The sequence below is a fragment of the Meleagris gallopavo genome, chromosome 5 (genome assembly GCF_000146605.3).
Source record: "Meleagris gallopavo isolate NT-WF06-2002-E0010 breed Aviagen turkey brand Nicholas breeding stock chromosome 5, Turkey_5.1, whole genome shotgun sequence".
Classification (NCBI taxonomy): domain Eukaryota; kingdom Metazoa; phylum Chordata; class Aves; order Galliformes; family Phasianidae; genus Meleagris; species Meleagris gallopavo.
Genome location: NC_015015.2, coordinates 13,504,015 through 13,516,859, shown reverse-complemented (window position 1 = coordinate 13,516,859; position 12,845 = coordinate 13,504,015). Strand labels below are relative to the sequence as shown.

At 40.8% G+C, this 12,845-nt stretch overlaps 1 protein-coding gene across 12 annotated transcripts in view; it reads left to right on the top strand.

The window, feature by feature from the left end:
• Positions 1-11,951, top strand: part of BRSK2 (BR serine/threonine kinase 2) — a 300,725-nt gene extending 288,774 nt beyond the window's left edge. For 10 of the 12 annotated variants that reach the window (XM_031553450.1, XM_031553457.1, XM_031553453.1 and 7 more), the window contains one exon: positions 11,020-11,441. In XM_031553450.1, the coding sequence (XP_031409310.1) occupies positions 11,020-11,195 (176 nt within the window). In that variant the 3' untranslated portion in view covers positions 11,196-11,441. Of the gene's footprint in view, positions 1-10,971; positions 11,442-11,757 lie in introns of those variants that run through there. The other 2 variants (XM_031553458.1, XM_031553451.1) reach the window with 2 other exon arrangements.
• The last annotated feature ends 894 nt before the right edge of the window (positions 11,952-12,845 follow it).

Here is a 12,845-nt window from a genome sequence, read left to right as displayed (position 1 = left end):
AAAAAAAAAAAAAAAAGAGGAGTTTTCTGCAAAATTTGCATCTCAGCTTGCTTGGGGCTCCATGAATTTTGGTTAACTTATCCCTTGCCTTCCTTCTTTTCTATGCACACATGGACTATCTTCTTTCCTTCTTTACCTGTGGCCCTACTGGCTCCTCCAAATACAGTGGTGGAAATACCCAAATGCTATAAGATTGGGTGTTTTGGTTTTTTTCTCTTATATCTTGTATGGAAAGGTTCTGTACAAGAGTAATCTGTTCTCGTAAGACTTCCATTCTGGTAACTGGGTTGAATTCAGACATCTCTGTGAAAGGGAACACAAGCTGTTGAGGAAGTAATCACTGAGCTGGTACTGCTCTCCAGCTGGACCTGTGACTCCTGCGTCATCTCTTTGTAAACTGAGGGAAGTTCTTCTGGAGTCATTCCACAGGCAAGTTGTCACAGTGGAAATAACGTTAGGTTTATGCATGTGTGACTGAGAGCAGAAATTGTTCTGTATTTCAGATGATTTCTTTTCCTTAAAGAGCAGATTTGATGTTGTTTTTTTTTTTTTCTTTGAGGAGAGTTCATATGATTTCTTCTTTGAATTTTCTGGTTTACTCTGTTTCTGATCTCTACAAGAAGACTCATTTAACTTGTGGGCAGACCTCCAGCTTTGTCTTGAAGTTATCAGACAGCAAATCTCTCTTCTTCCTCAAGCCTTTCTTTCTTGCCTGGATCTGACATCCACATCATATGATAATACTGAAATGCTGATTCTGCTGATTGCTTGCAAGTTAATCAAGCTACACAGATAACCAGCCAGTCCCATGCCCTCTCCAGATAGAGCATTACTGTTCATTCCCAGCTCAGATCCTTCAGCTGTCACAGTGTCAGCATCCATCTAGCCAGGGACAAAGACAATAAGGTGATGGCCAGAAGGGAGACTGGTTTGTGGCAGCTACAGCCTGTACAGAACATGTAGGTAGATCTAGAGAAGAGAAGGGAAGGGTTGTCGAGGTAACGGAGCTGCTTCCTTTGAATCAAATTCCTTTTGGTGTGTTCATAAAAAATGGAAGTAGTGATGACATTCACTGTGCTGAATTCCACCCTACTAAATATGTGAAGAGCTATTTCATGCACAAGAGAGCTCATCCAACATTTAGTCGGGGGAGTAAAGGGGAATGACGTGGGATTTTGCCTAGTATTGGCAAACTGTCCTCTGTGACTTTGAGGGCAGGCATAGTCCTGTGGAGTTGGCACAGTGTTCATATAGAGACGGCCAATAGAGTAAGAAAAACTATGCTGAGCATTTTTGTGACATTATCATTGTTCCACATTCTGAGAATGAGCATAAAAGGGCATTTTTGCAAGCGTTAACACTGGGGCAGGAAGAGCAAATCAGAGGTTTTATGCCAGGCTTAACTATGTGAAAGCTGTGGTAGGAATGAGGAATATCTTCACTCGATATAAACCATTGTAATTAACAGCAAGGCAAATTTATTTAGCCCTTTAAATATTAACTTGTCTTCTGTTAGCAGTCATCATCAGTCTGAGATGTGCTTTTGCATTTAGACATTAGCATTGAAGAGCAGTTCTTGTTGTACAGCTGAGGTATGTCATAGGAGCTGCCAGTGTCCAAATGCTGCCGCTGTATCAGTTCTGTCTGTGCACATTGGTAAATTGCTGCCAACTCTCAATGTTTCACAAGAGAAGAAAATTGTTTGTCTCATGAGCAAGTTGAAATGCACGCAGGGATGCAATATTTTATTTTGTTTCCACCTGTTTCAGCAGGGGAAGGAGCATTTCTAGTGTCAGGAAGACTTTATTGATTTTTGTGAAATCTTTAATATCTGTGTATAAGAATAACTTGTCCTTATAATAGCCCTTTACATTTAAAATGAATCTGTGGCCTGAAAACTGCCTGTAGAAGTGATACCTTCCAGCTTAGCTGATCTTTCCCTTGTGTATTCAGAGCCAAATCAGTTTAGTGACAAATAAGCTTTACTACTTTATGTGCTGCCATTAAACCTTATAAATTCAACATAGGTGTAAAAAGGTGAGCTAGATTTAGATTCTTTTGAGGCAAGATTGAGAGACCTCTTTACTATCATCTAATCTGCTATTTATGTCTATCTCATTGAAGAATGGATTGTATGATTAACGCTGAGGTTCTAACAGGTACTCAAACTACTAAGCTGTCAAGCTTTGTAGTTTGAATGTGTTAGATCTGGAACCATTATATTCTGTGATATATACCACACAGAAGCCCACAGTGCCATTTCACTAGTACTCGTTCAAAAAGGAGTCTGTCTTTATGAGCTTGGATGACTTTAAGGCCTTTAATAAGTGAGCTGAGAGTTTATTTGGATGGTTGAATCAGTAGTAAAGCTGTTTCATAGCCTTAGATAACTCCTTTTCCCAACAGTCTCTAATTTTTTAGAGTCCTTAGGAAGCATGTTTCACCAAGGTGCTGGCTGCTGGCAGAAAACTCAGAAATGCTTGTCTCATTCTTCACATTACCTTCTGAGAATCACTCACCAGAGAGCCTGTAAACTCCCCATTCTCTATAATCTAGCTGTTTGGGGCTGAGTTTTATCTCCAAGCAAAGCAGTTTTCTCGTGTTGCTTTCATCCCTCATGAATCTCAGGAAGTTTACAGTTATGTCACTAGCACTTCAAGAAAATGGGAGATTATTACTGTGTAATTAGCACAGCACCAGTCAAATCTTGCTGCTGTGCTTGGCATTGCACAAACTTACTTTCTTGCAAAATCTTAGACCATAACACTGTGACAAAAGAATAGTCAGAAGACTATTTGAAAAATAAAAATGTTTATTTTTATACATCCCATTTTGCTGCTTACAGTTTGAAAACTGAATTCCTGGCACCAGTTAAGCAAGAAGCTTTATGGATCCTCATGTGAACCAGTGACTGTCACCAAAATTATCTGATCAAAGTGGAAGCACAGCAGATCCACTTGCCTTTCTTATCTTTCCAGTGAATCTCACTGAAATCTCTTGCTTCTAATGTCTAGAATATATTTAGATTCTTTACATTGCTTCTTATTCTGAGACACTTTACATTGCCGACTATGACCGATCATCCTCTCTGCACGTCCTCTTGCAGTAAAAGCTTCTCTTCATACCTCCTTGCAAATGCAGTTTCATTCATACAGATGCAAGCCCATCTTACTAGCATCCCAAGCAACTTGAGGAATTAGGAGAGGTGCTGTCGTTTAAAATTGATTACATCATATTGGGATTGCAGCATGTAACTTAGTGGCAGCTTAGAGACTCTTGGTGTTAGAGCAGCAAAAAACTGGTTTTGAAGCTCTCAGAAGTGATCCATATTCGTGTTATTTGAAGTAACTATTTAATTTAGAGTAGCCATTTGAGCTTTAATGGAGGAGAAGGTTAGTGATTGGCATTCAGGAAGTCATAACTGAGAGTAGAAACACAAAGACCTGCAGAAAAAAAAGAAAAAAGACGTATACTGTGCTCCCAGCTGAAGGATTCTCTTCACCATTGTTACACTGTGAGGTTGTCAGAAATGTTCTCTTTATTAGCATTTCTGATAAATGAGCTCACTGCTCATCTTTCTGAGTGTAACTGATTCTTGATGGACATGGATATAAATTGGGACCCAAATGAGAGATCTAAGGAGGAAGCCCACCTGAAAGATCACATATTCTATCATAATGTATGAATCATGATAACTTAGATAAGTCAGATTTTCCAAATAGTTCAAGCCAGATTTCCCAGTTATTTGCTGTCCAAACGAATACAAATACCACACAGTAGTTGTATCTCTCTTCTTTCTAGTGCTGCTTTCAGGAGAAACTTATTTTCCAATTCATTACTCATATTTTTGCACTGTTGAAGAAGGTAGCAATAAAAATGGCAACTTGGCACTAAAGATGACTCCAGATGTATTGTTATGTATCAGATTCTGTTTTGACTTCTACCAGACTTCTACTGCCCAATACAAAATCTTCTCCTCTTTTCTTTGTTAATATCTAATACAGAAAACATGCCTCTCTTATTTAACATAACAGTACTTTATTTATGACAAGCAGTACTTCAGGATATTCCACGTGAATATTTGCTTGCTGTGCTGAGTTGAATCTGAGATGGTCTCTCCTGAAAGTTGAATCATATCTTGAAGGGATTGATTGATTCAAAGGAAATGGGGAATTAACTTTTCTCCAGCATACAGAGTTTATTTCTTAGAAACAGGTCTGAGAACTTAAAGCCCATAAGATCGCACATAAACACCCATCTGTCAGAAAGAGAAAAATCGTATTATTAAGTGCCAATATATTTTTGACATTTTTATGGACACAAAAAAAATTGAATGAAACAGCTGAAGTCTTAAAGAGAATGGGTAGCAGTAATAATATCATCTGTTGTGGCTTTTTGAGTATAGATCATCAGCTTCCCCTCTCATCACACACTTGTGCAGGCAGATCTTTGTAAAAGGACAGACAGATACAAAGCATTCTTGGGCTGAGTCCTTTACCAGCCAATTTGTCAGAACAGCGTGATTCCACAACAAAATCTGGTATCTCTTCATCCCAGCTCTATCCTTGCCTGCTCTTTCAGTGCCACCAGCTGTCCAAATGAACACACAATTCCTTCCTCTCCATCATCATGTCTCCTTTTTTGAATGTTGTGTGGTGGCACTGAAGTGGTTGGAGTTTTTCATCCATAATGGAGATTTGTTTTCTAATTAATTACTTATGTTGTAGCTTTGCAGAAGGTAGCAGTTAGGAAATTGGCCACGTATATTTGGGTTTTTGCTGTCTGCGTCCACCAGTCTCTAACTCATCACCCAAGAACGACCTGTCTCAGTTATATTGCCTGTGACAGGAGAAGCTGACCTGAGTTTCCCTGTGTGTGTATGAAAGAGAGAAAGCACACAAGACTGAGCAGAATCCCTCCTGCACAGGAGAAGGCATGTTTTAGGGGAGTAAGAACAAGGATAGGTTATAGAGAATTTACATGTCAGATTGGTTCGAATCTACTCAGATGTGTAGCAGCTGAAAGTTCTCACATTCTCCCAATAGTATGGACACCTGTGCTAACAGTGTCTGATAAGCTGAGTAGTTCCCAGCAGCATTGTGTTTCTGCAAACACTGTTATCAGCTGGCTCTTTTACTGCCAGAGTCTGTTGGCTCTGGAAAAGAAGCTCTGTTGTTTCCTTTGGAAATGGTCTTTCCCAGTTACAATTCATTTGTCCTGCTAAGAAACTCAAGTTGTTCTGTGGACTCAGTCTGTCCCCATTTTCTAGTCCTAGGCCAAAATAAAACTAAAATAATCATCTCATTATATAACTTAGCGGGGAAAAAAATACTGGGAGAACACGTTCTGGTCAATCTATCATGACAGTTCAAAAATCTAGCAAATATAAAACCATGTACTTTTAACCTGAAAAGCTTTTCAAACTTCCTGTATTTTTAGAGAAGTACCAGTCCTACAACTTCAGCAGTTCCTTCTGCTCATGTCAGGTGGTGTAGGGTGGTGGGTTCATAGTATAGGAAGAAGTTCTGTGTGAAGGCTTCCAGCATGACACTGCAACAGCCTTTCAGTCACCCTTCTCCATTGCAGAGGGAAACCTTATATATCCAACTTAATGTTAAGTGAGTTGAGCAAAAACTCTGTATAGTCTTCTTTGGCAATAAGTGAGCTCCTTAAGGCCTCTCTCTGATTTGCATTTGTAGAATGCCTAGGCCAGGGGTTCCTTGGTCTGGAGAAGAAAAAACAAAAAGCTAAATAATCTTGTAGGAACAGAGAAACAGGCCACTTTTACCTCTCTGTCATCCCTTGCAGTGCCTATAGTCTAGGAGTGGGTTCTGTATGTTACATCTTCTGTTACTGAAGGCAAAGGGACTCTGCCAACAGGAAACAAACATGCTTAATCTTAACAAAGAGGGATAGAACTATGTCAGAGTGGCAGAATGGGTTAGAAAGGGAGTAGATTATCAGTCATCAAGAAAGTGTTTTGATGCATTATGTGGAAAGAGTTGGATTGTGCTATGATTCACTGAAAACATGGCTGATGTTGAGATAAAGAGCAAACTAGGGATGAAAAAAAGAAAAAAGAAAACAAAAACAAACAACAAACCCTCTGAGGGATAAATGGGAAAGGAATTTGTGTTGTAAGTAGCAGAGGTGGGCAGAAGGCAGACCAATGTTTTTCCATTCACTTTCTTCCAAAGCCTAAGTTAAAAGTGCAGAAATTAAATAATTTATTAGGCCACCAAGAAAGAAAAGGCACGGAATAATCCCATAGATGACGTATTTGCTTTATTCAACTTGGTGGTCAGCACCAAAAAGATTAGTGCATTAAATGTCATTATAGATATAAGAGAGATGTTTTCACAGGACAAGAACGTTTGTTTCCACTAAGTCAGTGGGAATGCTGCCATTTGCTTGAATCAAAACAGGACCAAGTCCTTATGTGGCTATCTTAAAATGTTACAAAAGAACAGTTTCCAGTTAGAGATAAGAGCCTCCAAGCCTGTCCACAAGCTGCATGTTCCCCGCTTGTTAATCTCCTGTGAAGGACTCTGAGGGTCGTGGCAAGGTCAGAGCAGGTGAATCCTCTTCTGGTGCCATTCCTGGTACCTGGAGTGCATCACATCCTTTTCTCTTTCCTCTCTTAACCTGGATGTGCCAGTTCAACTTTGCTCCTAGCCCTTGTGACACTTCTACAGAACAGCAAATGAGATAGAGTACTCTGAGGGTTGGTACAAGATATCTGCCCAGCTTCCTTTTACCTCTCAGTGCCCATTCCTAGCCCTGTTTGTTCCTTTTACTGTCTGTTGTGTTAAAATGCATTCACTTTGAGGAATTTGGCCATGGTGGTGCTGCACACAGGTGCCACAAATTAGTGCCTTCTCCATAAATCTATTTCTTTAGCGTCCCTTCAATACATGACCCTTTCATAAGCTTCAGTGCTTGTTTTCAAACCCATTTCCCTCCCCATCTTGCAGCATCTGGCTCCTCGGACTAACTCAGAAATGCACATATCCATCTCCTCCTAACAGAAGTGAACCTACTGCTCTGAACCTCCTTTCCTGCTTCTGAACCTTCTCACAGTTTCTCACCCTTGCTGCCCTTCATGCCTTCTTTTTGTTGGTGAACGTTTGCTCTCAAGGGGAAAGAAGACCTCAGTTACAGATGCATGAAATACCAGGGAAGTTTTGAAAAATCAGTAAGCCAAACCTTCATCCCTGTCCGGAGGAAATGGGATGTCATCTCGCATTTTTAAATAAGAGAGAAAGTCTCTTTGAGGCCCCCAGATGGGCTTGCAGGTTTAAGAGCTTATCACATGTTTTGTACTGAATGCTAGGAGTGGAAGATTGCTGAAAAAAACTATTCTAATGATCATCACCTGCATTTTCAAGTCTTGTTTTACTGGCCGCATCAGCCCAAAGGCAACTGAAAACTGAAAGGAGCAACAACAGTCACCATTTTCATGCTTCCAGCATAGCTGACCTATGTTTACATATCCCCCGAGAAAAATGTGAGGACTCTTTGTCTGTTCAAAGACCAATATCTAGACAAGTCTGAGCGTGGGCTAACAAGCTGTCGTATAGATAACATCAATGTGATTGTCTGTAGTGCTTGGCTTAGGATCAGTCCTTTCGTAACTGCAAGATGTGAAAGGATTAATACCAAGTTTTTAATTACAAGTCCAGACACTATGAAAGGCAAAGAAAGGAAGGGGTTAGTGAAATGGCCTATTTTATTTTTCAGTAGCTCTCATTCAATATCCCTAAGGATTTCCTACCTCCCATTAAAATTTTACCTGAGAAATGCTGATTGTAAGAAATCCAGTAGTGATACAGGCAAAGAAAAAGCAGATTGTTAAATACTCTTTGCTGCAGTAAATCTCCAGGTACTTGAAAGCCAGTAGGGCATGGGAAGGAGAAAGGGTGGATGAAACAGGGGCTGCATATTTTAATAGAATGATTAAAAATCCTGTATCAGGACTTGTCAAATACCAGATATTTACGTACAATTTAAAAAATGCTTTATTGCTCCCTTTTTGCAAGTTGTACTTTTGTCCGCTGTTCCTTTCTATGTGAAAACTAAAATTCCCCAGTTCCTGCAGAGCACTGCTTTCTCTGCCCTCCTCTTTCCCTCTAAGCTTGTTGAATAAACTGCTCAGCTGAATAACTAGAGATACTTCCCTCCCTTTTTCTCCCAACCTAGCAGTCTTTCCCTATCCGGCATTTTTTTTAGTGCTCTTTTTCCATTCTCTCTGCTGACTCCATTTGCTTATGAGGATGAGGGGTCCAAAGCCACATAACGACCAGATTTGTCCACATTCCTGCAATCAAGGCTGAGTGTTTGATTTATTTTTTCATTGAAAGAGAACATTCACTTGAAGTAGAAATGAGTCTGAGCAGATATTAAATGAGTATGAGCTCAGCATGCCTTCAGAGCAGCCTAGGCTGAATTAGAAGTTATAGATGTGGAAGAGCTATCCCTATTGCAAAGCGTTTGCACGCATGTGGAAGGAGGCAGGTGGAGCTCATGGAGTTCTGACACAGAAATAGCTGAGAGTTTGGTAGGTTTTCTTTTATTAGCCAGAATTTGAGTTACCTGATTCTCCTGGCTGCTTGTTTAGGCCTATCTCTGAATCTGTTGGCTGAATGGTGCCCTTCCAGAAACTAACAACCATTTGCCTGGGGCACTGGTATAATTCGACACATAGACGGAAACAGGGCCAGCAGTAAGTTAAACACAAAACAGCAAGTTTTGTGGAAGGCAAGGCAAGGAATGAATTAGATGAGTAAGACTGAGATCCATCTCTCTGTATGCCAGCCATTGATTTTTCTCAATGCCTGTTACCACACAGAGGAAAGCGGCAACTACATGGCTAGCATGGGCCAGCAGAAGAAGAGTAATACATTCAGTTTTGGAGAGCACAAATACTATCTTTTTTCATTTTCTTTGCGTATCAACAGTTGACGTCTGTCTAGCATCTTCCATTAGAGAATAAGAAGGCATGCTACAAGTCCTTCAGATGAGTTACCACACAGAGACAGTACTTGCCCCCTGTGGTAACCAATCTGCTTATGTGTGTAATAGAAGTGAAAAGAAATAGAATATATCTAAGCCACCAGCTTCCACTAAGTGTGGGTGAATGGGGATCTCTGCTATGAAGAAACCTCTTTGCTCTGGGCTGAATGTTGCCATCTTGGGGATGAAAGGTCGCACTCTTCACAGCATACCACATCACTGCACAGCAGAAACAAGGAGCCTTCTGGGAGCTGGAGGATGAAATCGCTTAGATGGGGTATAAATTAGCTGATTTGAATTTGTTATAACAGTGGAGCCAACAGTCCCAATACTTAGAAAAACACCATGAGGTTTTCTTCAAGTATGATCTTCCATAGTAATGTAGAGGCACAGAGGTGTACACATAATTGCAAAGGGAATTAGAGTGTGAAGAAGGAATCTACTGTACAGGTCTCATCTTTAGTGGAGAGGCAGAGGGTCGTTGTAAAGACATCCCATCCCCCTTAGCAGGTCCAGCCCAAGCTGCTGTGCCATGAAACCTCGGTGGACCATTCCTGGATTGATTTCGCTCATCGCTCTGAAACACAGCTGGGTCTTTCATTGCATTGGACTTAAGGCAGTCAGGAATGAAGAGAAGATTGTCTGGCCTTTGAGGACCAGTTAAAGCATGGCATATAACAATCTTGGAGCTGCATAATTGAACCCGGCCCATAGCTGTTAGTCAAGCACATGAAGGCTCTTTACATAATATTTGTGCTTTGTTAATTGAGAGTTCTCAGATGCCCACATTTAGAGGGTTTTAGAAGAAGACTCATTACATTCAGTCCAGAGTCTGTCTGTTCCTTTTGGCCCCTGGAGGTGCGTCTGTGATGCATCGTGCTCCCCACTGGAAAATGGCTTTAGTAAAATGAATCTTGGATTTAATCAGAAGGTGAAATGGTGAACAAAAAGACTTTTTCAAATGGCATGAGAGATTACATTCTAACATATGTACAGTGCCAAACCATGTTATTTTTACAGCCTGCTCCTCTGGCTGGCTTAATGAGATACCTGTTCCAATAGCATGCAGTCCTACATCCTTTTGTGGCTCCTAGCTCCACTGAAATGAATGTCTGTGTTCTGGAGACTGTATTATAGCAAAACAATAAATTCAGGACAGTGAGAAAGTAGTTCTTGACCCTGGCAGGTCCAGAAATACATGCACAGCAACCTGCTTCAGTATTCAGTATTTCCATTTCCAGGTGCTTGTTGTAAGATGGATCTGAAGATGCTTAGAAGCTTGTAAGCATAAGCCACAAACCACACATACAGATGGATGTAGTCATGTCAGCCATTGTTTGTTTTTCAAATACTTTCTCCCTTGGAGCACTTAAGTGTTTGAATTTAGTGTCTAAAAAGCAAGCAAGGAGATACTCAGAAGCAAAATGCAAGCAGAAAAGCATAATCCCCAGTGCAGCCATGTAACTTAGCAGGGCTGCAAAAAGCATCAGTTGGCAACTACATAAAAAAACAACAATGACATTTGTAACAGCAACAGTAAGATGGGATTTGCCTGTATCCCATATTACGTTCACTGATGTTTCAGTGCAGAATGGCCAAATGACTGCAAGTAATAGAACTGCGTATTTCAGCGATGTGCTGCTGCATCCTCTTGATAGGTGAGACAGCTGTGCCCACCCGCTCAGGACAAAACTAGGTGCTTGATGCTCCCAGCCTCTTTATTTCTGTAGGTGTCCCATCCTAAACACTCTTCCTCTTCCTGCTCATTGTCTTCATCCCCCACACACCCCCACGCACGTGGCTCTGGATCTCCTCATCATGTTCTTCTCGTTAAAAACCCCATTGTTCATTTGTTTGTTTGTTCTCTCTCTTTCTCTCCTCTCTCTTCTCTCTCTTTCCCTCTCGTTTTTTTTTTTTTTCTTTCTTTCTTTTTTTGTCTCCTCTGTTTTGTGTACCCAGGCAGCCCATTGAGTAACTTCTTTGACGTAATTAAACAACTTTTTTCAGACGAGAAGAACGGGCAGGTGAGCCATCCCCCCGGCACGCCAACCAAGCATAGCGCAAACAGCAAGCGGAGCGATTCCGGTTCTAATGACTATGGGTCTAGAGGAGACAATAAGTACCCTGCTGGCAAAGACAAGGCAAAGATGGTCTCATCAGTCGGCCTACAAGACCAACCTTAAATAAACACATAAAAAATTAAATAACTTAGAAACAAAATCAAAAACAAACAAACAAACAAAAATAAAGCAAGAAAGAATGAAAGAATATTCCTTAGCGAGCTAGCCTCTAAACTAGAAGGATGTATATACCTTGCCACAACAGTACAAAACTGTCTATAGACAAATTTTGTATGAAGGAATGACTGTATATATATACATATATATATTTATATATGATATATAATATATATCTCAGAAACAAACACAAAAACACAAACGAAACGAAAAGAAATTAAGAAAAAAGGAAAAAGAAAAGGAAAAAGAAAAGGGTTAGCCACAGTATGACCAAACCCTAGGTTCGTACTAGTATTTCGTTTTGGGGTTTGTTTGGTTTTTTTTTTTTATTGTCTTTTCTTTTTTTTTCCTCCTTTTTTGAATTTGTTTTTTTTTTTTCTCCTTCCTGTATTTTTTTGGGTTTTTTTATTGTTATGATTACTTTTTGTTTTCTTTCGGTTTGTTTCTTGTTCTGTTCATGCTCTCTCTGTGTTTCTGACGACACCACTTGTTTCCGCTCTGCTACCAGGAATTATCCCGAAAAGTTAACATGTCAGCCACGGCTTCACCTTCTGTGCTCTGCGGACACTTGTTGACGGAAGGCAACCGATGTAGACTGTCCAAGGACCAGTCCTGTTTGAGGTTCCCAGCCTCCCCTCTCCCTTCAGGAAGTGGGTGTCTCCCCCACTTCTCCCCAAACATCTCCCCAACGCACGTCTTTTTTTTTTTTGTGCTTTTTTTTTTCCTTCTCTTCTTTTTCCATTTTTTGGTGCTCCACAAGAGAGATCTGCTCAGTTATGGGATTGCACAATCTGGGCTGAAAGGAGGTTGCAAATTGTTGGAGTGAAACTTTTGCCCTTGGCAGCTTCTGTCCGCGCAGGTGAACTCAGCCTGGAGCGGGAGGGTGCGGGGAAGGAGAAGGGGTAGTGGGAGCGCAGTGTTGCGTGGATCCAGAGCGCGTTCTCATCAGAAACCAGCCAGGAGCAACTCAAAACTAAGCCTTGAACCAAGACAGTATTGGGGAGCTTCATCACAGGATTTTCTTAACCTTCTTTTTCTCCCCACCACCTTTTCTGTTTCTTTGCCCCCTTTTTTTAATGTATATATACATGTATATTTATGTGCGTATATTTTGATAAAAATATACATACATACATGCATATATATATACACACAGAAAATAGTTGTGTTTTGTTTTGATTCGTTTTGTTTTTAATGCTGTCTCATTTTGCTTTTTGACCTGCTGGAAGGGGAAAGGAGTAAACTTAGGAGGGAGAGGGGGGTTAAACGAATAAACACATACAAACAAAACATGAAAACTTAGGGAAAAGGCAACTTCTGGTAGCAAAGAAGAGGGACAAGACTCTCCCAAGGACTGTCTCTCCTGCCGCCAGGCATGGTTGCTGCTGCTGCTACTGCTGTTCCTCCTTCGACACCTTCCTCCCCATCTGTCAGCTCCCTGCCACTGTGCCACTGCGCTGGGACCTTCTTCCACCAGCTGGAGCCTCCACCGCACCCTGCATTTAGAGGCAATTGTTGTGTTGCTAGTGCTGCATTGATATCAGTATTATTATTTCTTTAAGTTACCGATTTCATTCGTTGGCTTGGGTGAATTTT